We start from the raw sequence: 27,036 nt of genomic DNA on the forward strand, positions 1-27,036 counted from the left end.
GGGAACGAAATGATTCTATTGCAAGACAGCACGTCAACAGAGGTCATTTACTGTGGTAACTATACACTTAGTTTTGACCCTGAAAACGTGCCATAGGGGAGGGGGGATATAGCACAGCCTTCGGAGGGGATATTCCCGGAGGGGTCGTACCACACAAAAAAGGCGTCATTCTGTGGCGTGCTTTGGTTGAATCCAAGTTACAGATATATACACTCTGTTCCACTAGTTACGGACATTCGCCCAAAAGTCGTCTACCACAGGTTTTCTTTTCTTCTTCTTCTTCTTCTTCTTCTTCTTCTTCTTCTTCTTCTTCTTCTTCTTCTTCTTCTTCTTCTTCTTCTTCTTTTTCGTCAAATAGAATTAAGCCGCGGAAGGGGTGGCAATGCGCCGCAACGTGGCGAGAGAAGAAAAGGAGGTTCGACTCTCGTAAGCGACCACCACCTGTGAGCGACCACTAAATCTTGGCATTTTGGATGGTCACTTACTGAAGGTTTCTCTGCAATTGAACGCGGACAGGACCCTGGGGACGAGATCGCTACTTTCCCGCGCCTGGACATAATAATTATCAAATATGACCAACCTACCCGCGCCGGTCATGAAACCGCTGGAATGATCGTGGGCGGTGAAGCCCGAGTACAAGAACAAAATGGCGGCGGGAAGCGGTCACGATGCCTCGTACATTGGTCTTTTAGGGCTGGCAGAGACCTTTCGAACATCCAATCCCCCTAAAATCAGGCAATGTATCCAATGTCTTCAGTCTGTGTTTTATTTTCAACCAACCCCGGCGATCCAGGCTCGTACCCATCTGCAACTTGGAAGGCTTCTTCATACGCACACGAAAAATGTCGACCTGGCTCGTTCACATTTAGAAAAGTCGGTGAGTATGAGTTTGGATTTCGTATAAACACCACTTTCTTTATCTTCTTCATATGATTTTGTGTTAAGTCTTTAACTTTTCTTATTTTTCAGGTTGGACAAGCTCAGTCTGTATCCTTTATATTTGTTAAATAGAAAGCGGATCATGTAACTTATAGGGTGCCTCGACCGACAAATGGACCGATGTATCGGTCGATATGTCGGTCACTACTCCATCGATACTCGACTGACATGCGATCAATGTGCCAACCGATAGTCGACCGCCAGCCCACCGATATAGACCATTGACCATGAATCAATGAAAATCCACCGATACATTACCAATATTTCACTGACACTTGATCAGCTTTCTGTCGCCACTCAGTTGAATGTCGACATATACCCATTGATACGTCGGTCATCTTTCGATCGAGACTCGACCAACATACCACCGATATGCCGTTTGGCTGTCGACAGATAGTCAAGCTAGAGTTGACCTCTAGCCTACTGACATAGGCCATTGACTGTCAATGAAAACTCTCTGTCAAAAAATTTGGTTACACTGTTGTAGGTTATGCTTCCGTTGAGGGTCAATTGAGTAGTGAAGTTCATTAATTTAAGGTGGATAGTTCTAAGACTAACAGTAAATAATAAAATAAGGGCGTTGACCGCTATCCCTCAGTAGTTGAACGATAAGCTACGATGATATCACAGTTGATACATGTACATTGGTCTACAATAGTGGACGCCTGGCCCATGTATTGGTGGGCTTGCGTTTGACTCTCCAGGTACTCTGTTTTCGTCTCTCCACAAAAACCATCCTTTCCAAATTACAATTGAAGGGCTGGGAGCATAACCGACTTATATCGAATTTCAGCCCATTTTACGAGTTTGCTCGGATTTGTCCGAATTTTTGCATGTGAACTTCAAATTGATTGAAAAACATTGTTTAGTATTTTTTTCCGCCGATTTGTGTTTCATATTAATGCCATTGGGAATTGTTACCATCTTCTAAAGAAAAATCGATAACATTATAGTCACTATGGATGACCAAAAGGACAATGCATTGAGTATTAATATTTGTATTAAATATAAACTTGTTGTCTTTGAACCACGGCACACGAAAGCGGTCTTTCTCGTGGGAGAAACGAAAAGAATTCTGCTACACTTTCATTTGATTGTTACAAACTACTACGTGCGTGACAGGAATGTAAGAAATGCACCTCAGATACAATACGTCATCAAAATGCCGCACATTTCTCTGCCACAGTTCTCACCCCAAAAAAGTCATTTATATATGTTCGTTGGCAATGTTTTACCTTTGGCAGCGTGTAAATGCTTTGTTTATCATTAGATCGCCATGTTGAAATGCTTTCCTAAAGGTGTTTCACAGAGGAAATCTATTTTCCAACAGTTCTCACCCCATTACGTAAAAATAATTCAAAATTCAATTAGTTTCTTTATTGCGACATGGGCGAGAACTGTTGCCAAATTACTAACACGCACTTTTGCTGTGATCAAAAGGGGTAAAATAGAAGGGCAACAAATCGGTTTTTCATTGAGAGAAAAGTTTATCTCGAAACAAGCCATTTCCTTTCCTGCAACACGATTTGAATAAGCGAGAACTGAGGGTGAGAACTGTTACGCATTGAAAGAAAACAAGTTCTATGTCACGCACTGCGTGACTTACGGCCTTACTGGCTTTCAAGAGACCGGTCTTTGTATGAAATGCAGTTATTTTCCCTTACGGCTAAGTGAAAAGTTACAACCATGTTAATGAAATAATGTGACAGTGTTGCTTGAAGTTTGTTATGCTACTAGTTGGTTTTATCGCCCCGAAAGGAAAACACAAAATTGGAACTAGCATTTTGCTGAAATCAGGCGAAAGCTATTTGTGCCACACTTGACCTACGGCTAAAAAGAGTAACTTTCTTGACTTTGTTAATGCACAAAGCGAAAATATGCACCATAGGACTTGGCTGACCGAAAGCCGTAACTTACATCCCAATGTTTCCACTTCCCAAATACGCACGGTTACCTTACAACAAGAACACGCGGTCCGAGTCTTTTTAACCGACGAGTACGACGTGGACAACATCTCTAACAACATTACCCTTCCAAGCACGTTCACTAGTAAACAAGGAAACCACCACATTCCCCCCCCCCCCCCCCCAACTCTATGTTGTTTTCTGGGTCACGAACAGTCTCCTGGCAAGCATCACCTTCCAAATCAACATTGCATAAGGGGGAGGGGGGGAGGGAGAAATAACTGTGGTAGAATTAAGAAGAGAGAAACAGTGAGTTAGTGGTTTCTACATCTGTTTTCGGTTGTCATTGTATAGGGGGAGGGAGTGGGAGAGAGAAGTAAAGTTCTGTGGTAGAATTAACAAGAGAGAAATAGTAAGCAAGTGGTTTTTGCGCTGTTGGTGTTTGGTTTTCTCAAGGAGTTTTGTACACAATTGTAAAACCGCGAAATGTTTTCAAAACCAGGGAGAGCAAAAATTGGGACAAATCTGAGCGAAATAAAAAACTGGGCTAAAATTCGACATAAGTCGGTTATGCTCTCAGCTCTTCAAGTTGACCTGGAAACAGCAGAGAGCCTCTCAGTGGATTTCACTGAAATTCCCATTTATTAATATTTAATTTTATTTTTTTATTATTACATGTATTTATTATTAAGCTAATGGCTGAACCTATGAGATTGGATCCACCCTGTGCAAAACTTAAAAAAAAAAAAGACTTACTTTTCCTTCACAACCAATTTAAGAAGAGAAAGATGACATTAGGATAATTACCATAAGCATGAATGTAACACTTCATTCCAACTAATATTGTAACAAGCCTTCCTCTATACTCAGCCCCCCCTCAGACCTGTTTGAAAAAAACCCCTGTGGAGCCTGTTACTGTAAAGGATTTATGGTATTTGAATTTTTAACTGAGAAAAAAGATGTGCTTCAAGTATTAATAAGCACACAGCTACTTCATCAGTTGGGTGTTTAATTCTGGTATTAATGACATGGAGCAACTACTGTTACAGTAATAATTATTGCAAATCACTTGCTTACTTGTTATTAGTTACTTAACTTGTATTTAGCTAGGAACTGGATTTGAGGAAATTCATCTGGAAGCCGTGTGTATTTTGACAGATATTTACAAAGAACAGGTACAAGCTGACTTACAATATTCCAGATAAGAGAAGGGTGCCAGGTCAAAACCCAGGGAATGCTGTCTTCCTGAGCTGGCAAATTGAATGGTGAACTTAAGAAGATTAATTATATTGGAGAGAACTAGAGCTATTGACCCCCCAAAATTCTTCATGGATACCCTGACTTTGAAAGTTATCATATCAGAAACACTGTTAGTAGTTATAAATTCAAATGAAGCACTAAATGTCAAATTTGTCTTTGTACAGTAGTTGTAGTTAAAGAAAGATGCCAATGGATTTTTGTTTTGGTTGCTTTTGACAAATACTTGATGTTTTATTTGGCTTAAAAAGCAGAAGCCGTTCCATGTCTTAAAAGACTGGTAAAGAAGAATTCACAATCAGTGCTGTGCAAGTGGTCATTGTTTTTATATGTACATACACTGCACATACCCTTTGAGAAAACTGTTTTTTCTGAGAAGTTTACCAATCCTATTGAGACAGGTTACATTCTTTTAGTGACCTTAGAGGTGGTGGATGCTGAGCAATGAGTCAGATGGGTTAAGAAGAATAAAATTATTGATAATTTCTTGAATCCTGGGAGCTCAATTTTTGTGTTGTGGTATTCTGAAGCCCTGTATTAGAATGCCTACTGTAGGGTCCTGACTTGTTGCTCAGTTCTTGGTATGCTTACAGTCATTACCTAGCATGTATCAAATTTTGATTTATAAAAATTAATGTTGCATTTTTTTTAATGTTTCAAACAAATTACTGTTCAAGGTCACATTTAAATAATTGTCTCAACATGTTAATTTTTGTATTTTTACTTAAGTTAAGGTATTGCTGTTGCTAAAATTTAATTGAATTTATTTTAATTTTTGGATTTTCAGGGTCAGTTTCACCTTGCAAAATCGTCTTTGCGTCAAGCACTTGAAGTTGCTCATGCAAGCAGTCTTCCTTTTTGGCAATTCAAAATCACATTTCAGCTAGCGGTAAGAGTTTTTCAAGACTTGCAAAATTCCCTGTTTTTGTTCTCAGCTCACAGTTCTCTTTTATGATGTGCCATGATATATTATTTTGTTTACATGTAGGATGTTCATGCTACTGATAAAGAACTCAAGGCAGCAACAGAAGTTCTTGAAATGGGAGAGAGATTTGCTGAGCAGTGTGGATCCCACTACATGAAGTGAGAATTAACATTTACCCATTAAATTTTATAGTCTTACCCAGGTTGCAAGTTCTTGTTATAATCTTTGCAGTGTACATAACAGTATCCTACTTTGCTTCCCACCCTCACTGTGTCTTTACGGTTGCTACTTCAAGGTCATGAATCGTCATAATTCCTTACATAAGGTCCACAACAAGTCTTCAAATTAAGGGACCTTTTTATATTTTATACATTCAAGCTTTTTGATAGACAGTGGTTTATTCCCTTCAATTTTTAGAACTTTCTGAAGTGCGATAATTGTTGAATGTTAATAATAATTTTATTATGGAAATTGTACTTTTACAAATTTGTGCTCTTGTTGTTGTAATCTATCATGGTTTTTCAAAATACCAAACTATTTTAGTTTCATGTAATATAACAATATTATTATAGTTTATTACTGATTTTTAAAGCTTTCATTGTTCCTTTTTTACATTACAGATGCCTCTTTTCACTGAGCAGAGCTATGGTAAGACATAAAATGTATATTTTTTAATGTTAAGAATAACTAGCTTAATGCTGAAATTATATCTCAAACAACTGGAGAATTAACCCCTCTCTAGTGAATGCTTGGTAATCAACTTTTAAAGATGTAGTGTTTACATGGAAGATTTTTAGTTTGGGCCATTCAACCTTGTGGGAAATTACAATTGAGCTTCTTACATGTACATGTAATTTGCCTTAAAAATGTTGGCTTTTGAAAGTTAGCCGTAAGTATGGTGCTAATCAATCCATGTTTACAAGCTGTTCATTTATTCATTAGTGTGTTTCATTGTAATGTTAATTTTGGCCAAACAATCAAGAAGGGATTGGAAATTTCACGAGGGTGGGTGGGGGTCCTTCAGTGGCAGAAAAAGCTGGGAGAGGGGGTAAGAGGGTCTTAGAGAAATCCCTTCCATGAAGCCAGGGTGGGGGGGGGGGGGGTATGGGTATCTTCTGGAACTACACTGTACACAATTTCAAAAAAGAATAAAATAAAAGTTATTATGAAAACGGGCAGAGGGGATTTCAATAAATGCCTTCTTTTGTATATTCCAGGAACCAGGAACAAAACAAAGTAGTCCAAAGATACTGTTTCACCTTGGACTTGTTTATTTTTCTATTTATAGACTTTCATGATGATGAAAGAACTGAACCATGCGACTGGTATTTTGTCCATGATTTCCAATTTTCTCGAGAGGTGGAATGTTTCCAGCTATCATCGGGAATCAATTCAAGTGTTTTACCTACTTCTTAAAGTGTGGAATTGTCTAACACTTGGGCAGGTAATGCATACTTATAGACTAGCTAATAAAATCTCCAACTTAAATCATATTTCTATTTAAGAAAACTTCATTCACTCCTGTAGACTTGCCTGTGTACACGTACCTTTCTTTTTACAGGATTAAAGTACATGTAAATGATGACATTGAGCACTATGCATACTTATACTTCCAAAAGTGCCAAGATAGTACATTTTTTAATGAGACCTTTAAAAAAGAACATTCACAATTTACTAATATTGATCAGAATTCTTTTCAAAGAACTTGCTAAAAATGTGTACCCATTTACACCACTTTAAGAGAAAGTCCGCGTTAGATTCGACCGCTCAATTTGGGCCAATCGTTCGATTTCCTTCAAATTCTCAGCAAAAGACAAAGTTGATATAACATTAATGAAAACACATTTCTTTTGATTCTAAACTTAACAATACCCGAAATTTTGAGGCGAATGTTCCACCCCCCCGAACCCCCGAAAATCGACCTTTCACCGAGTCGAAATTAGCCCGTTTTCGAATGTTTGCCGCCGAAAGAATATTTATCCGAAAAACCTTACATTTATACCACGAACACATACACTACACTACTTTACAAATATGATATATAGAACTCATATTATCGAGAACTTTTAAAAGGAGGGCATCTCAAACATACCGATGTTAACGATTCGTGCACAGAGCGTGTCAAGTGCTGCAACAAAAACCAACATTTCTCAAAATTCTGACTTACTCTGGAAGTCTCGTGTATTTTTTCAAAGAGTACTAGGATAGTGTCCTTAAACTACGGAAAAATATTTAGTGCATCTGTATACTGCGAAAAGATACGGCCGCAACAATTTTGGGCAAATCTCTTATTTTCCGACCCGTGTTGTGTGACAGCGATGGCATCCCAAGGCGACAAATTTCGACTTTTTCTGTCTTGACCGCAACTTAAAGTAGACAAATCCGTTTTAAAAGGGTAAACAATTTAAAAAAATACCTTAAAAGTTCCACTGTTTTGCTTCGAAGACTTCATGTTTCGCCGATTAACTGTCAGCAAATTTGATGGCCGCGTCACGGATACCGTGACACGGGATCCGTGTTCCTTATTAGTTGGCTTGCAGGCGACGATCATGCTAGCCAAAAAACCTGAACATCTCTACAGAGTTCCGTGAAATTAGTTCTGTTATTCAACCGGGCACTCTGCCAACCAAACAATCATCAGTTGCAGAATTGACATCGAGGAAAGACTTTTGAAGGTTGTCGTCCATCTTTGTTTTGAAATAACAACCGCTGACCGCAACAACATTTCCGGTCTGATCGAACCGGAAACAGAGCATTTTCTACAGCTTATTTTCTACTTCAAATGCATACATGTTTATACTGGGCAACTTATTATTAACCCTTTTATGTTATCTAACATGTATTTTACTAAAATAATAACAAAAACTGTAAAAAAAAATATCTCAAAACTGAGAAATATATAGAAATGAGACTTCAGAAAGGTCGTGCAATAAATGAGACGTCAGAATGGTCTCAGCGAGAGCTGCGAATTCTAATGCAAAAAGAAGAAAATGCAGGAAACTGCGAAAATTTGCAATTTTCAGTTGAAATTTGTAAACTTTGTAGCTACAATTTCGTCCTAGAACGGCTACCGCTACAAGAGGCTAGCCTAGCAGAGCTTTTCTTTATCTTGTTTGTATCCCAGGGGTTTTATTTGGGCTAGACTTTTCAGCGTCTCTCCTGTTTGCTATCTCCGAGAGCGACAGGCAGCTGCTTGAAAGGCAATTATTAAAGACTGAGTGTACCTAAATACTATTCTGTCTCTTAGCTAGATAATTTTATAGAAAACACGAACATTTTTCAACAAAGATAGCCAAGTGCTGAACCAAATCTTTCTTTCTGTCCTTTGCTGTAAATGGCACTTCATGGTTCTTTAGAATGTTCTTTAGCATTGAAACATTAAACTGTGAAAGCTTGTTGGTTCTCCGCTACTGGCAAAGGTCATAGACGTCGTAGTAAATGGGATGTAGAAGGCCGATCTCGTCAACAATACTGTTCACCACTTCTTGTCTGTTGCTTTCTTCTTCCTCTTCCAGTATTTCTTCAATTTCTGTTTGGTCATCAGCAGCATCTTGCCCTTTCCTCTTGGATGACGCTAGGCGAGAGAAAAAGTTCTTTATCTGAACAACTGTTGGCCATTCTTCTCTGGAAAAGCGACGGTTATTTTGTTCATCTCGCGCGTTTCGCATGTCTGCAGAGACTTGTTTTGGGTTAGCCTTCAAGCCCGTTCGTTCTCCTTGGTTAAATTTTGCTTTCAAGTAATCCTTTACATTTTCAGAAAAACGAGTAGGGGCACGTGGCTTTGAAAGGGCCCATCCTCGCGTGAGATTTGAGGGTCTGGCTGCCTGTTCCGAACCGCGGGCGCTCTCTCTCGAATTATTAGAAGCTCCTTGACTGTCTTCATCTACTGTAGAGAAACGTGCGGCCCACTCTCTCCTTAGTCGATCATAAATACTTTCATTCATTGGCTTCTTTCCATGATCTCCGATTTCAATGTGTATTTCAAGTTCACGGAAGCTCCTGAGTATTCGCTGGCATCCAGGTTCTGGACATTCAAACAGCTGACATTCATCAAAGGTGTCTCCGCTTATGGCACTGTCAGATTTCTTCACGTTCATTTGGCGCGCGCTAGTTATCGCAAAAAAATCGCGATTGTCCTGAACAGCTATTCCTGTTGGACCTTGGTGATTGATCACTATGTCATCGTAGGGTAACACCTTCCCTGACCCTATACCATATGCTCTGCGAACGCGAATGCCTTCCTTTTCATACGTAAAGTTATGAAGCTTGCTGAAGCCATCAATGTTGTTGAACTCTAGGGACTTCTTCTTCTCATTAATGGCACAAACAGAGGCAGTTACTCCTCTTACGGGTCGCTCAAGAAGGGCAGTGCGCATATCTGTGGCAGTGGCAATGTCGTGGTCTTCATTGCAATAGGAACGAATTGAGGTTTCCATTGGACATAGAATTCTGTCGCACACATCTTTTCCATACGCAGGCTCTGAGTAGTCATAGCTCTTCACTTCGATGCCCAATCGTTTCCCGACGTCTTTCAGGGATGCAATCATGGCATTGTTGTGGTAACTGAACAACCCGCTTCATCAGAGCGAATGAAAACGCAGTTGACGGAAGGTTTTGACGATACAACATTCTCTATCAGATTCTCGAAAATGGAACAGACAGCAAACCAGTCCTGCTGGCACCAATCAAAGATGTGTCCGTACGTTTCCACTTCGACTGTATCATCTTCGTCGTGTTTGGAAATCACCGTAGATACATTCCAGCTGAGGCCTCTCTTCCCGAACCAGTCCGACTGCTTCTCTCGGTACTTCATTTGCAAAAATTTCATGGCCCAGTCCATCACCACTAAGACAGAACCACTGTTCAGATTTCTGATTACGTCATGCTTTGCTCTGTCTTGGTTTATCGATCGCAGGACGTGAGATTTCCACTCCAGAATGGCGGCCTTGGCCTGTTCAAAGTCATACAAAAGGTCATCCTGAAATTCTTTACTGTAGTTAACAGGTGATTCAGTGATCTTTCGACTGACATCGTTTAGCACATACTTAAGCTCTTCGCACATGTTACATACTAAATCATGCTCGTGATTACATTCACCCTGAAACTCTTTGTCTGAAGGGTCATTTAACGCAAATGTTCAACAATGGTCTTTACAAGGTGAACTTTCCTCCTGACAGTGTACGCGATAATCGGTCTTCAGGTAACGCTTGCCCTCCTGGAGTCTTCGCTTTGCGTCTGCACACCACGCCATATCCTTTCCTTTTGCTTTGAGATCGTCTACAATTCTCTCCATTGTTTGGAACCCTGTTGCACCATCAGCAGCGGTATTATCTAATCCCTGGAGGGACCTAGCGTAAAAAAAATATCCAACAAGATAAGACGATCATCATGATCCTTTTGATAAAACATTTGATTGGTCTGATGTGCGCAAAAGTGGTTAAGGGCTGGTTAGAAGCACACTGACACTTGACCCCGTGTGCGATGACATACGCTGGGTATTTTTTTTAACCACTATTTTCTCAAAGCAGTGTTGACTATCGTTTAACAGATATATAGAGGAAAAAACATTGTCAATTATAGTGTAGCCTTTATATACAAAGCTGTCAGAAAAAGAGAAAGGCGAATCGCGAGACTGATAAAATGAGAGCGCCAGCCGCGCAGGCTAGTGTTGGTTGTAGTGGTGAACGTTAATCGAGTCTAGATAATCATCAAGAGTTTTCTCAGTAAAAGGTGAGCATTAGAAGTGAATGTTTTATACCTGCGTTGTGATGCCTCTCTCACATCCAGGATTCTGTAGAGAGTGGATCGGCTCAAAGGCTGGAAGCCTTCCTCCTCGCAAAAGCTCTGATACTGTTTCACCATTGTTGATCTGGTGACCGTGCGTACAACATTTGGCATGGATATCTTTTGACCACTGTCAAGTTTAAGAATTCGACTGCCATAAGCCACGTCTTGGTAGAAATACGGTCTATTGGCGAAGTCGAGGAAGTGGTCGAGTTTTCCCATATCAAGGCGCAAACGGTGCTTTGGGACCTTTTCTGGTGTTGCTCCCGATCCATACAGCTTGGCATGCACTCTAGCTCGTTTCACTTGATAACGTGTTAGCTTTGCGTACGGTTCGTGTAGCTTCGTCAGTTGATCAATTGGATACCTGAATGCATAGAGACTGAGGATCTGTGTCCTAAGGCCTGAGGTCTTGGCATTTTGGTAGGCTGTCATCAGCACTTTCAGATCTTCGGAAGGCTCATTTGGAGGCGGAGATGTAAGAGATTCATACAAATCTGCCCCGCTTTCTGGTGCTATCACACTACACACAAGAAGACAGTCCTCTTTTGCTTTTTCAAGGCACTTCGCCTTTACCTCTGGTGTTGCTGTTTCCCAAGTTACTTCCAACTGGAATGTTAGTGGGTTGTGATGCGCTTCAAGTTCATCAGCCACTAGCCCCATTGCAGTGTTGTAGGTACACATGACCTTGTTGTCAGTAACTCGTGCCTCGTTGCTGGCAACTAAAAAAGTAGATAAGGTTAATTAGATATGTTAGATTTATTATTTCTTTTAATTTTTGAGGGTTTTTCGTACATATTTTTTTTACTAACCACAGGAGACCAATTTTTCACATTTCGCCCTAAGAGATGCTTGTTCAGGAGGCTACTGAAATAGACCCAGACAAGAAGTCCTTTTGGCTGCACAAGTGGCCATTTGTGACGTCAGCGTTGACGTCACTCTCTCCTTCACCAGCCAATAAAAACTAAGTGCAAATATGGCTTGACCTGCCGCTTAGGCGTGTAGTGACTTCATGGCTTGGGCTTCCTGTGCCCCTATGACGTCATCACTGACGTCACACTCCACTCCATCATTTAATACATATTGAATTAAAAAAATTTAGTGAAAATATGCCTTGACCTGCCGCTTAAGCTTTCTGTACTCCTGTGACGTCATCATTGACGTCACACTTCACTCAACTATCCAATATATATTGAATAAAAATAAGTGAAAAATATGCCTTGACCTGCCGCATGGTCTTCTTGTGACTTCACTGCCTGGGTGTCCTGTGCCCCTGTGACGTCACCACTGACGTCATACTTCACTCATCCATACAATATGTATTAAATAAATATGCCTTGGCCTGCCACATGGGTTTTATGTGACTCCATAAACATGCATTGGCTTGCCGGCAAAGAACTGAGGACGACCACGACACGACCATTCACCATGAAATCCGGGCATTGCATTGCATTGCCACTTAAAAATGGCTCTGTTCCTGGCATTGTAGTCTTGAAAAAAATCTTTAAATAAATACTCACTTCTTAGCTATTAAACTATGTAACAAAACAAATGTTGCAGGTACCTCCAGGGGTCCAGCATAGGTCGGATTCAATGGCACATTTGTGCGGCGTAGGAAAATCTCTATATGGTGTCGAGGATAGGACATTGGTTATCGCTAACAAGGCTTCTTGTTTGGCACTTCTAGTGAAAAAAAAATTCTACCATGAATATAATGGTGGCACCAAAGAAAATGTCTGTAGAGGCTGTCATTACCCACAGTGCGTGCGGAATGTAAACTATGCGCATTTATTAAAAACGTGCTCTTGACTATAAAAAAAGATGCCATGCATTATAACTTGAATTTTATCACCTTAGCTTTTATAATCTTCAATTCAAATAGGGGTACGGGACGATGCTGTGGAAGAAGGTGTATATAAAGGGAAGATAGAAATATACCCACCAGAATCAGTCAACAAAGGTAAAACGTTTGCGAGCCATGGACACATTGTGCCCAACCCATGGCGCATACCAGGGCTATATTCATCACCATGCATTACAATCAGCACTGAATTTTCTTCGATTGTGATCCCTTTAAATAGGCCTTACCACCGTTTTCGACGCCATTTTGACGAGTAGGGAAACAGGCGTGAAATAACAGTGTTTGTCTGGAAATCCGATGTCAAATAATTTTCATAAAACATCACTTCTGAAAAATTCATGAATTGGAAACTTTTGGCACTAGGAAAAGGATTTTAAAAAAAAATTGGAGGGATGTAGCTGTGCCACAAAACGTCTAGTCGTGTTTTGAACTTTCCAGACATTTGGCCGTATAGCGAACCAGCCGTGAACTGCTCTAAAAATAGCTCGCGGGAAAAAAATAAAGGGAAATGTATGAAAAGTTCAAAACATGACTGGACGCTTTCTGGCACAGCTACATCCCTCCAAGTGTTTTCTTAAAATCCTTTTCCTAGTGCCAAAAGTTTCCAATTCATGAATTTTTCAGAAGCGATGTTTTATGAAAATTATTTGACATCGGATTTCCATACAAACACTGTTTATATTTCGAGCATGTTTGCCTACTCGTCAAAATGGCGTCGAAAACAGTGATAAGGCCTATTACAATCAGCTTCCGCTAGCACCTCTAGAGAAAGACTCCCCTATCTTTCAATTTCAAACTTAGAACGCGAAAAGTAGCAATGATCCGAGAAAGGTAATTTATTTGGAGTCTGTTATATTACCTCCAGTCTGAACTTTCATCGCAATCACTTTTCGGCTGGTCTTTTTGGTCACGCAACCACGTCGCTACTTCAAGTTTCCCCTTATGCTTTTTTCGGCATGCCGCACAAAACGCTACACCAGCGACAAAAAAAGGTAATAATTAATTTTAAAATAGATACTGAGACGAAAGACAAAAAGTCCGTACTTAAATAGAATAAAAACATTTTAACAACTCACGTGATCCCACTTGTGCTGTTTCACCATACAGAGTATAAATCTCTCTTGATGTTTTTAAATTTATCACTTTGTCGCCATCGACTCGTTTGATCTTTCCAGTATGTTCAGGATACTGGCAAGTTCGTGGAGGCTGCCAGTACCTGCCAAGATTATTTCTGTGCGTGGGACATATGTTCATCTCCTTGACCTTATTGCCTCCGAGGTCAAATAGCCCGGCACGAGCCAGTGTAAGTTCAACTTCGGTCATCTTCTCGCGTGATAAATGGCAACTTTGCAGGTGACTAGAAATATCACTGCAACATTCGCGAAGGAACACTGTGTCATGGTCACCTCTATTAGGACCACACTTGGTGCTCAACACAACGGAAAACGAGCAAATTTCGGTTTTCGACATTGTTCTCTTAGATCATCGATCGGTCACTATGTTGTTCTGATTAGTCATGCACACGAAGAGATTATTGAATATGTTTGATAGACACACGTCAGTGTGTTCAACTATACTTAATAAAACGCATCTCCTTTCACAATAACAACAAACAGAGTCGTAACACAAAACCCAGTTTGATCTTATGCTGTTTATTTTTTTAATCAAGGAGAAAATTGGCCCATCTACAGTTATTCCTCATTTCCTGTTCGCAGACGGAAGTGTTTGCGGTCAGCGGTTATATATAAACAAAGATGGACGACAACTTTCAAAAGCCTTTCACGTTCAAACATCTTTCTCTGCAACTGATGATTGTTTGGTCGGCAGAGTGCCCGGTTGAATAACAGAACTAATTTCACGGAACTCTGTCGAGATGTTCAGGTTTTTAGCTAGTATGATCGTCGCCTGTAAGCGAACTAAAGAACACGGATCCCGTGTCACGGTATCCGTGACGCGGCCATCAAATTTGCTGACAGTTAATCGGTGAAACATGAAGTCTTCGAAGCAAAACAGTGGAACTTTTAAGGTATGTTTTTAATTGTTTACCCTTTTAAAACGGATTTGTCTACTTTAAGTTGCGGTCAAGACAGAAAAAGTCGAAATTTGTCGCCTTGGGATGCCATCGCTGTCACACAACACGGGTCGGAAAATAAGAGATTTGCCCAAAATTGTTGCGGCCGTATCTTTTCGCGATATAGAGATGCACTAAATATTTTTCCGTAGTTTAAGGACACTATCCTAGTACTCTTTGAAAAAAAACACGAGACTTCGAGACTAAGTCAGAATTTTGAGAAATGTTGGTTTTTGTTGCAGCACTTGACACGCTCTGTGCACGAATCGTTAACATTGGTATATTTGAGATGCCTTCCTTTTAAAAATTCTCAATAATATGACTTGTATATGCCATATTTGTAAAGTAGTATAGTGTATATGTTTGTGGTATAAATGTAAGGTTTTTCGGATAAATATTCTTTCGGCGTCAAACATTCGAAAACGGGTTAATTTCGACTCGGTGAAAGGTCGATTTTCGGAGGTTCGGGGGGGTTGAACATTCGCCCCAAAATTTCGGATATTGTTAAGTTTAGAATCAAAAGAAATGAGTTTTCATGAATGTTATATCAACTTTGTCTGTTGCTAAAAATTTGAAGGAAATCGAGCGATTGGCCCAAATTGATCGGTCGAATCTAACGCGGACTTTCTCTTAAGTTATTCTTGCTTCTGGCTGACTGAATTATTACCACATGTTGTAATCAATGAATCAATTTGAAAAAACAGATCAGTATATTATGTACATCACAATAACCAGGCTGTATTTTGACACTACTTATTCATTTTTTGTTCTGAATATAGCTGTCTTTGTTTTTTCAGGCAAAGAGTGTAAGACCTTTTCTAAAACAGCTTCAGCAGTCCATACAGTTATTAACTACCCTCCACGTGGATGGTAATAATAAATTATATCTTGTTTTCTGTGTTTGCCAGCTGTAGAATTTTGTTGAGTTTGAGCCTGTGGGTAGTACTGCTTGGAATATTTGGTGTGGTTCGTCGCTGAGTCTACAAATTCTCAGACCAAAATACACAACAGATTTTCTGTACTCATATTGTGACCTTGTCTGTAAAATCTATACGAGTTCATTTCCAGTTTTGACAAATTATGGGCATATCTGAACCAGTAGATCACACGTTATGTTTGTGCAATGATACAGTGTATAAAGTTTCTATCGTTAGGTAATTTGCTTGCTCCCTTTTTGTTTGAACAAGATGAAAATATACCAAATAAAATTAATTAATATGTTTCTATACTGTATGCACCACCCATTTCCAGATCTACAGTGTAGTCTGTTAAATTTGTGTACCTTTTCATTGTTGACATTATTTTCCATATCTGAAGCAGTAGATCACTCTTTATACAGTGAAATAGGATAATCAATAACACTACTATTATTAATAATCAATTTCAGTCCAAAACAGCAAAATCTATTGCTACCCATTTTCAGACCAAAACAGCCCAGAAAGCTTACCTTTAGGGGTGGTAAATATCTATACACATAATTCACGTTTTTAACCTGGTAGTAACCTCTTGCCTGGCTCCTGAGTTTAACACTACAGAAGTTACAGCCATGTGCTTACTGTTGCAGAATCACAGGTGCATGAAGCTGAACGATTTGAGTGGCTCTCCAAGGAACATCTCTGCATTTTGGTTTATTTGGTGAGAATGTTGTACATGTACATGTAGTTCAATTTAATCCTTGGTCTAAAATTAAATTTTATTTCAAACTCATTATCATACACTACCATATCCAAGAACAATAGGAAAATAAAATTTAAACCAAGGATAAATTAATTTTGAACCACAAAATTCAGTGCACACATTTCCTCATTTTACTAGCTAGTTTGCCAACAGCAGCTTAACGTCTGTGATTGTGATGTGTTGGAATCTTAGATTTAGCGGTGTGTCTTCTGTAGAGATTGCTGAATAAAAAAAAATACTCAACAACAGCAGTTGCTGTTAGTAACAGTTTCATGTTATGAATAGCCTCAGAATTTTTTTCACTTAAGTACATGATTGTGGTACAAGGCAGGATAAACTGTATGACAGGATTAGTATGCATCAGTAGGTAGCAATGATTGGGTTCCCTTTCCTTGTTTAATGAAGACAAAAATCCAGTGTAAAGTTAGTAAGTTACATGTAACAAATTGTTTGCTGCCCAGACATTTGAAAGGACCCTGATGGCAGTTTTCTCTGGTCTATACTCTTATAGATCATAGAATGACTTTCATAAAATGTGGAACCACGAGCCGTGGGCAAGTGATTTGACTACCAGGTTTTGAACATTTTATGGCATCATTTACTGTCTATAAGAGTATAGACCATAGAAAACTGCTGTCAATTTGTTTTTCACAGTAACATGTAAAAAATATTAGCAGAATTGGCTTTACGCTTTACATGTAGTTTCCCTTGAGAAAGGGAGTGCGTTACATTTGACATAATTTTTTTTGTCTGTACTTTTATAGTCAATAGCTACGAGCCAATCAGCATGCTGAAATTTTGTAAAAAACTGAGTGCAATCTACTTTTCCTTTTTCAATCCCAGGTTACAGTGATGCATTCAATGTATGCAGGTTATATGGACAAGGCAATTAGATACAGTGACAAAGCTCTTGTACAAGTTGAGAGGTTAAAATGTAAGTGTGACTGCCTCCACATTTAAGGGGTTATCTTGATCATGTTTCATGGAAAATAAAAGCGTACTGTAAATGCGTATTTCATGTTTCTCTTGTAGGAAAAAGAGGCTGAGGGTATGGGACAAATATTGTTGTTTTTATTTACTTGTCAGATTTTCCAGAAAAACATCCAAACATCCAAAATGTTGCCGTTTTTGGAGCCTCACTTTCCACAAAAGTCTATGTGATCTGCTTGGTGTGTTTTCCCAAGATAACATGTTTGAAACATGAAAGATTGCGATAGAAAAGCTGAGTTAGTTGTCTCCAAGAGGATTGAAATCTCTGATGCCTAAAATGACAAGTCTTGTTCTTACAGGATTTATTTAATTTACAGTTTAGATAGATAAGTGTACCAAGGGGCACATTTAATGTGCACCTTTATTCATGCGTGAAACTGCATGTACACTGTATGACACAGCAGTATAATTTATTACGGTTTAGTCTACATGTACATGTGCAATGGATTTTAATAGTGTAGTCTGTCTGTTTTTCTTAAAGCTGCTTCATCAAGTTCAGGACTCTTGTCTATGTTTAAACTGGTGCTTCTGGAACACATGATCCTCTGCAGAATGGTGCAAGGGCAGATGCCGCAGGCAATAAAAGAGGTAACATACTTTAATATTTAATACTCCGTTTTGTCCCTGTGACCTTCCCTTTCACAAAAAGTATCATGTCTTTAGCAACTTCTTTCTGCTAGATTAAGTACATGTATTTCAGTGCTAATTTAATTTCTTGCTGGTAAATACTATTTTCCTTGACAAGCCTACATCTGAGCTTCTATTTTGCAACAGCTTTGTATTATCACATTTTTCAGATTTCTCAAGTGTACCAGATAGCTCAGCATGATGGAAAGTTGTTGACATCTCATCAGTCTGTTGTACACACCCTTCTGGTAGGTTCACACATGCATGCATGCCTCTCCACCATTTGTTTTATAATTTGTATGTCCAGAAAATATCTCTTTAGACCTACAACCCCTCATCCCCTGGAATTTCCATTCCAGGGAAGTCTTTTTTTCTATGGATTTCCTTACCCTGGGGAGAAATTCTTCATATGGTCACCCCCAATCCCTTTTAAATTTCCAATGACCATCCCTGAGGGTATGGATATTTTCTGGAACCACACATTTCTCCATGACAAAGACTCATGGTCCATCCTCATTTAATAGTCTTCCAATGAACATTAAGACTTTGTCTCCAATGGAATGTTTCAAGGCTATTTCCACTTTTTATTCTTAGGTTATCTTTAGAGCATTTTTTAAATTTTAATTTAATTACTATAAGAATACCGATCTCTATGAGCTCTGAATGACATTTTTAGCCGTATCTTTTTAAATAGTTAGCTGTAGATATATATCATTTATACGTACTTTTTATTCTATGTTATACAGGGCCCCCGTTGATACCAGTCCTGCGACTGAAGGGATCACCCTGTTTAAATATGAATTATTATTATTATTATTATTATTATTATTATTATTATTATTATTATTATTATTATTATTATTTTTAAATTCAACATATACACAACAACAACAACAACAACTTTGGGCCAGTTATTTGAACCAAATTATGTCTGAATCAATTTTAATCTGGCCAGGCCAGACAGTTGTAAAAACTTTGTGTAATGTAAACATTTTTATCAAGAAGGCAAGATTATAGTTACCGTTGGTAGTGATTAGACATAGATTTATCTGCCAAATGACCCATTTTTAATAAACAAGTTCACAGGTCTATTGTTTGTCTTTAGCCATGGTCTAAGGGCACTTTTCAGATAGATTCTGGTATTATGAAGTATTGTTTGAAAAGTTAGTGAAACCCACCCTCCACATTAAAAGACTGCACTTTCATAAAATTTAGTGCAACCGATACCTTAAAAATTGCCTTCAAAACGATCAAATATTTATTTACTGGAAACATTTGTTACCATTTTTCACTCTTTATAGGGATTGTATGCGATGTCCATGAATTTGATGGATTCAGCACATGCACAGTTTAATGCTGCTTTAGAGGTAAAAGATTTTTACCAATAAATTATAACAATCAACAATGTAACCTCATAAATGTCACCGTCGTGTTTATATTGAGGACATTTTTCTCATTAAATTTTACTATTTGGTAACTGTACAATTATTTTATGAGCTAGTAAGGTCACTTGGGAGTCCTTGGAACAGATGCTGACTTTTAAACAAAATAAAGAATTTACTGGAAGATTGTACGCTGTTCATTTTATTTTAAATTTTTGATAATGGCCTGACTGACAGAACTTATTGTAATAATTCATTTATGCAGAGCTGCGGAAGACCAGAGCTCAGGAATTTTATTGGATTAAATCTGGCAATAATTTACATTCGATCTGGAGCTGGAGGAAATAGAAGAATTGAGGTGGGAATGTGAGATAGTATCATATCCTATCCATAAACAGACCTGCTTTGTAAACTCATAATTTTTATTATTGAAAACAGTGTCTAGAAAAAGTATTAAGTTTTGTGGCTCATACTTGTGGGCTTAAAAGCAACAAAAGTGTTTATTTTTACACAAATAAAAATATTTATATCACCGCATAAAATATGCAGCAGCACCTTGAAGGTGGTGCATAAATAAATATTGCAACAACTTTATACATGTATGTTGTTATGTTCTGTATGATGCCTTTAGCCTCCCTTTGGGACAAAAGTCCCTCTAAAATCTCTGAAGCAGACCGACTGGGTCCTCTGAAAACAATTCTAGAATGTACCCTGTAGCAATCGTTATAGTTGACCCCAGCCAAACAAACATAAAAAGTAAGACAAAACTGTGAAAGATAATGGGTGAGTTATTAAAAGACAGTTTAGATGGTGTTTAACAAAACCACGTTCTAAGTCATCTTCAATTTTGCCAACAATGAATCATATCTAAACATTGTCTACTGCCGACGGTAACAAGAAGGCTTGCATCCCAGACTAGAAAACTATTTATCTAGTTAAAATAAACCACTTATAAACAGATTTGGAGGCCCACTGATTGTCTTAAGCCGCAGCCTAAAATAATAAATAATAATAATAATAAGTTAGACTCTGTTCAAATAACTGGCCCAATGTTTCTATTTTGAGAGCTCAAAGCTGATTAAGTGTTTTGTGAGTCTGTAATTTTACTAAATCAAAGTTTCAGGAACCATTAGGTGAATGACACACATTCAAACAGTACACGAAGACGCACAGCAGCAACCAGTCTCCACGTAAAATGACTTACTTAATATACTAGTTAACTCACAGACTCGGAAAAAATTAATGCTAATATCTTTGAACTTTGTAAGTAGAAACTCAGTTAGCTTTAAGCACTTACTTTTCTTACTTTTTGCATTTGAAGACATTCAAGTTCTATAGTCAATAACTTCTCTTTATTATATAAACACCAATGAAATACCAGGTGAGCTGTCGTGCAAAAACATAATATCTTCACACGTGAAAATAACATGTTATCTTCACATGTGAACAGATCACTGCTGCTATGGTTACATAATAAATTGCGCCCTTTCCAATGATTTGGTATTTCATTGGTGTTTATATAATAAACAGAACATTGCATGGCCGCTTGAAGATACGAAATTTCTCTTCTTGTTTTGAAAAAACTTCACTTGTTCGCTGCGCTCACTCATGAAATATTTTTCAACACTCAAAGAGAAATTTCATATCTCCGCGCGGTCATGTAATATCCTCTATATTCTCCTCATCTGTCTTACAATAATAAAATTATTTGTTGATATGGTAAAAGTTGATCATAAGAATTTGGCTGTACAACAATAGAGTATCCCGGCCTTGATGATGTTACATGTATCCTTCATTCTTCCTTTTTGTCGGCTTAGAGTTGTAAGGGAAAAGTAATAATGTTGGTATTATTTTGGAACACATGTTGTTTCCTTGCAGCTTGAAAATCTTTTAGCAAAAATTAGACCAGATCAGATGCCCATGAGGTAATTTAAATGTTTTTATTTTCATGTTACCACTATTAGCACATGTATTAACAATGCACCAGATCATGTTATCCACATGACATTTCTCTAAACTTGTCTTCAAGAACCTAGTGTAAGGCAACTAAAAGTATGTTCATTATACTGAGGTAGCTACTCTCCCCCCCCTCCCCCCTGGATGGGATACTTGTCAGGTATAAGCTCCTCCCACTATTTTGTTTTTGCAAATGGTTGGTATCCATGTTACAAGTTTATCCTGACCAGGTTTTGTTACAATAAATTATTTTGAACAAGTAATCCCCGATTAAAAGTCAACCAAGGTTTTCAAATTGCTTGTAAAAATGTTTTTAAGCTAAATTTAAGCTAAAGGTAAAGAAAAGTCATGGTCAAAACTGAAGAGCAAAAATCTTTTGGAAAAATGACTAATATTGATTATGCAAAAATTACAGAGAGATTTAAGGCTCGACGTTTCGGAGTCATCTTGACTCCATTATCAAGAGAAAAAATCAGTTTGTGAACGCGGATATTTAAATAGGCTAGAGCTGAAAATTAACATATTAATAGATGGTTTAACAAATACTTTAGTTTGCACGTTCAGTTCTGGTTTCAGTTTGAGTATGAATAGCATCTCATGAACAAGGCAATCAAATTTGCTGGTGCATTTTGCAACTACGTGAAACCGTTTTAAAAAACGCTGTGGTATCTGGTCATTATGTTGTGTCCGTCTACGCGCTCATGCAGGTGCCCACGCGTATACCCCACATATCCTGCATCGCACAGGTTACATTTAAAGTTGTATACTACACATTGTTGGTTGACAATGGAGGGCTTGGCTTCTTGCACCTTAAGATCGTCATTGAGTTTTCGACTCACAAACACAGGTTGGATGGCAGTTCCTACTTTTAAACGTCGAGCCTTAAATCTCTCTGTAATTTTTGCATGTCTTTGCTTCAGCAAATTCCTTTTAATTAATATTGATTATAGTAATTAAACTTGAATCAAAGTTCATGTTAACCTAGGATAAGCTTAATCATGCTTTTTGACCAAGATTATTTCAATTGTAACAAATTTTTGACTGACGTTTTTAGCTCACTCAGTCATCAAGCTGGCTATTACTATATCAGAGGTTTACAGGCATTCTTTGAGTCACATTTCATGGATGCAAAGTAAGTCTGTTGAAATATTAAATATATAACTTAATGCAGGTGTATTGTACATATTGAACTGACCAGATGTACCTTCATATCCTTAATAAAATTTCATATTTATCAAAAAGGTTTTTTTCTCACAGTTGGGTTACTTGTGCAATCATTTTTTGGAAATTTCACACTTTATGTACATACATGTATCTTTATTGACAGTAAGGAGTATGTGTGAACTCTCAATATTTAAAATGAGGCTGTGGTTGAATGATTACATGACTGCATTGAAGTTACCAATCAGTCATTGCTGGAAGTATTCTGACTGTAATAACTTCTCCATAATAAAATGATTTTTATCCAATGATGATTCTATTTCTGTAGAAAATACTTGCGCGAAACATTGAAGATGGCCAATTCTGAAGACCTGAACAGATTAACAGCTTGCTCACTGGTTTTGTTGGGAAACACATTTTTATCACAGGGGATTGCGCAGGTACGGTACAATGTTGAAAATGAAATAAATCACCAAACCTCCCATCAGGGAATGGTGATGAAGACATCAAATACAGCAAGGAAACATGTCTTTTAGTTCCCTGGAAGGAGTGGTAATTTAAATTACTTTGTTGTACATAACATTTTGTAGGAAGCCCTTGACATGGCATTGCCTGCCAATCAACTGGCCAGTCGAATACCTGATTCTTACATTCACATGTGGGCTGCATCACTTCTCAGAGGTTAGTGAGAGAATTAAAACAGATCAAGGTATCAGACTACAGGTGTAAAGTAAACGTAAACTATTTCTTTGTTAGCAATAATTATTTTATTAACAGTACTTTGTGTTGAAGCTGGGACTGTAGATTCTTGTTTGAATACTTGGTTGTATGAGTACCTTGTGCTGTAAATACTTACCAATGGTAAAAAAAGACATTTTATTTGTTTATTTATTTTATGGTTTACTAGTGACATAGTGTACATGAACTGTACTGTACATATGTGAATGCAGCAAAGTCTTTAAGAGAAATGATTATACATTGAATGTTAGGTACTATTAATGATTGAAGTTAAGTGTGTTTACGTAAAAGAGGAGTGTCTCAAGGGGCTTGATGTACAATGAGATAATAATAATAATTATAATAATAATAATAATAATAATAATAATGGTTTATTTGAATTACACATAATAGCATATAAAATGAAATGCAATGTGTTTACAATTAATAAGATAATATATTACAATTGTTCGTAGGGACTGGGATTACAAGAAGTCAATATAAAAAGCTATTTACAATTCCATTTACTATAAGATGCTAAGGAAATAATGAATTAATAATCATATGTGATTCTACGATGTTTTCGCCATTGCAGGAAAAAACTCATTCCGAAACGATTTGTTCTATACTTGAAATGGCTAATTGACATCAAGAGAGTGCTGTTTTCTTGTTGGATTTGTACAAGGGAAACAGGGGATTAATATTAATGGTGATTGGCAACAGCACAGGGAACTTTGAGATGATCATAATGCACTGCATGGACTACAATCAAGACTATTCTATGTAATTATGTATGAACGATAGTAAATGCATGTTTAAATGGCACTTGAGTCAGCCTGTATTATTGTGGGTTTTCTTGTCTTGTTAACAGATCTGTATGGAGTAATGGGTGATCCAGTCACAGCCAGTGAATATTATCAATTACACAACAGTTTTACCAAGCAGTTGCTGGATAGTAAGTTTACCGATCACTGTTAGTACAAGTATTTAATTATTTTTCAATACAGCCTCAACAATACATGTAGGTATCTTCAAATGTATAATACAGTGTTACTATGGCAGATGCCATAAGCCACAATTTTTAATCAACCACTTGTGTCTATTTTATCCCAAGAATAAATCTACAAGTTTTTGTTTAGATTCTTGCAATAATAGGCCCTATGCAAAAATGGCTGACATTTTAATATCCTTTTGTCTTCATTCAAATTAGCCTCACTAGCCTCATTCACAGTGAAATATTGTTTTGATTTTTGAACTCAAGAACGAGGTTAGTGAGACTAATTTGAATGCAAACAAAAGGATATTAAAATGTCAGCCCTTTTTGCATAGGGTCTATAATACATGCAAAACTTCAACTGCTTTTGAGCCTTCATTGAAACCTGCTGACTCAAGAAAGCCACTGTGGAGATTGTACCGGTAAGCTGCTCTTCAATAAATTATTTAAATTCTCTTTCCCATAGGTCACATGCAAGCTGGACAGATGCCAGAGCACAGACTTCTGGAGGTGAATATTTTACCTACTGGAGCTTAAATTAGCATTTTAAAAATAACAATTTTTAGTGATGTTCTTGTTTGTAAATGTGCAAAACACGTTGGTTCTGTGGCCTGATCCAGAAGCTGCCACTCATGGGCTGAAGATCATATTATTGGTGAATTAAGTGTGGCATCAGAGCAATGTCTGAATGAGTCTGGTATTAATAGTAGCATGACAAGTCATTCATGAAGTTTAAACTGTGAAAGAACACTAAAAAAATGACGTAGTTATATCTTGTAACCCTCAGAAATCTTGTCCTTTAGGGGAGTGGGGCGGGGGTGCTGACTACATTTACTTGAGATTAATTTTGCCTAAATTACATTATGCCACATGAACCTTATTTAAGGGAGATTACATGTACTTGTTAAAAGGTTTCATTAAAATGGTCACATTCAATATTTCTTTATTACAGTCAAGGTCTGTAACTCAAGGTACATTTCACTTTTTGATGTAAGTTTTTTTTTCTTATCCTCAGTGGGTTGGTGGTTTCAGCCCTCCACGACAGTCTGCTCCCAATCAAACAGGACTGTTGACAACTTTCCCTCAAGCTGGGCCTAGCAGCATGATGTAACTGACATCCTTATCGGAGGTGGAAAGATAAACTCTTGGGAGTGTCTTTGCAACAAAGTCAATGTGCATCATCTCGGGCGTGTTCAAAGCAACTACCTTGTAACGTTGGTATGTCCACCATTTATAAGGGAAGCCACCAAAATGATTATGCTGTACACGTGCAACAGGCAATAACATGTGTTACTAGCATTACATCATCATCATCATCATCATCATCATCATCATCATTTTATAAAGCTGCAAATGGTTGAGTCAGTGACCATCAATGGCCTTCACACCCAATAAGGAGAAACAAGGCTCACATGGTCCTCAGCAAGCTTTGTTATTACTGGAGTATAACCATGAAACAACAGTGTTCACTGTTTATAAATTCCCATGGAATTTTATTAAACGACTAAATTGAAACTTGCGTAAGTTTAACATGCAACTGTGGTGATGTGCACGTGTGCTGCTTGACATAAATCATTGCTGGAAATGGAAATTCACTCCCACTGCCACCGTATCTGTTGAACTATACAGTTGGTAATCAGGAGAAAACATCACATTGTAGGGACCACTGCACTCACTGGCATACTGTACATGTTTGGTTCTAAACCATGTGCAATTTTCACACCTTGGAAGATTACCGTTTTAGGGGATCTAATTATTCTAACACACACCTCAACATTGCAACCAACAGAGTTCTGGGTGCCTCTTTGACTGTGAAGTTTCAAAAAAGACAACTTGATTTTTGAGTAACATTAAGTGAATGACATTGTTTCAACTATGGGTAGTGTGAGCTGACCATGTTCAGTCCTGGCTGACTATACTGATTCATATCAGCCCGCATTATTTTAGTGCATTGATAAGAGTGATTGTATAATTTATTTCATACATGCAGTTGTACATATGTATAAAAGGGGAGAGTACCATTCAGGAATTCCATGCTAAAAATTGATAATTAAACAAGTCTTCTGTTCTCTCTATGTAACTGATCATGCATTCCCTTCCTTCTTGAGTAAATTTTGGCGTGTATTCTAAGGACCTTTGTTCTTTGTGTTCACCAAAATAAGTCATTTCTTGTCATTTCTTTTGTATTGTGAATCAGAATGTGTACATTTGGCAATGTTAATTGTGCTTCACCATCAAATCGCAAGACACCAGGTTTTTACCATTGTTGTGTGCTTACAAATGACTGGTTAGCTATTGTGCTGATATTCAAAATTTCGAAGTACAATTCTAGTGTGCACACTTTGGTGATGTACAAATTGTAACACAATACTGATATCATAGTGACCACAATGTTCAGGTCTTGTTAAAATTATTATTGTGATTATTATTATTATTATTATTATTATTATTATTATTATTATTATTAGTATTATTTTAGTTACAAGTATTTAGTTTTGTCTATGTTTTATGTAAATATAACTGCTATTTGTATTATTACTACCTGTAGATGTAAACATGTTTACCAAGTAAACAAAGCTTTGTTGTCGCAATAAGTTGTTTATTTTTCAGTACATAAATTATACTATTATACTTAAAGTCTGTTGACAATAAAATAAATAATATGAGAATTTCGTATTGGTCGATATCTTGCTAAGAAATAAATTTATTTGACAAGATGTTAATTAGCACTGTCTGGGGCTTTGTATACACATATTTATAGACTGGTTCACCGAATCAGCATTCAAACTGA

General features: G+C 37.6%; 1 protein-coding gene and 1 pseudogene across 2 annotated transcripts; one reads left to right on the top strand and one right to left on the bottom strand.

The window, feature by feature from the left end:
• Positions 1–595: 595 nt before the first annotated feature.
• Positions 596–26,929, top strand: LOC146468290 (MAU2 chromatid cohesion factor homolog). Its single transcript, XM_085125053.1, has 21 exons — positions 596–877; positions 970–987; positions 3,950–4,018; positions 4,888–4,989; positions 5,089–5,183; positions 5,646–5,673; positions 6,314–6,469; positions 15,539–15,611; positions 16,306–16,376; positions 17,262–17,352; positions 17,890–17,996; positions 18,206–18,283; positions 19,337–19,402; positions 19,683–19,775; positions 21,296–21,342; positions 22,428–22,505; positions 22,863–22,974; positions 23,125–23,215; positions 24,123–24,206; positions 24,712–24,755; positions 25,261–26,929. The coding sequence occupies exons 1-21, from the start codon at positions 647–649 to the stop codon at positions 25,354–25,356; spliced, it is 1,830 nt and encodes a 609-aa protein (XP_084981179.1). The 5' UTR covers positions 596–646; the 3' UTR covers positions 25,357–26,929.
• LOC146468291 (uncharacterized) lies at positions 8,283–11,634 on the bottom strand (annotated as a pseudogene). Its single transcript, XR_014867610.1, has 2 exons — positions 10,784–11,634; positions 8,283–10,373 (listed from the first exon to the last, which is right to left on the bottom strand). The product of XR_014867610.1 is annotated as an uncharacterized LOC146468291 (transcript).
• Positions 26,930–27,036: the final 107 nt, after the last annotated feature.

The sequence above is a fragment of the Pavona decussata genome, unplaced genomic scaffold (genome assembly GCF_977016875.1).
Source record: "Pavona decussata unplaced genomic scaffold, jaPavDecu1.1 SCAFFOLD_133, whole genome shotgun sequence".
Taxonomy (NCBI): domain Eukaryota; kingdom Metazoa; phylum Cnidaria; class Anthozoa; order Scleractinia; family Agariciidae; genus Pavona; species Pavona decussata.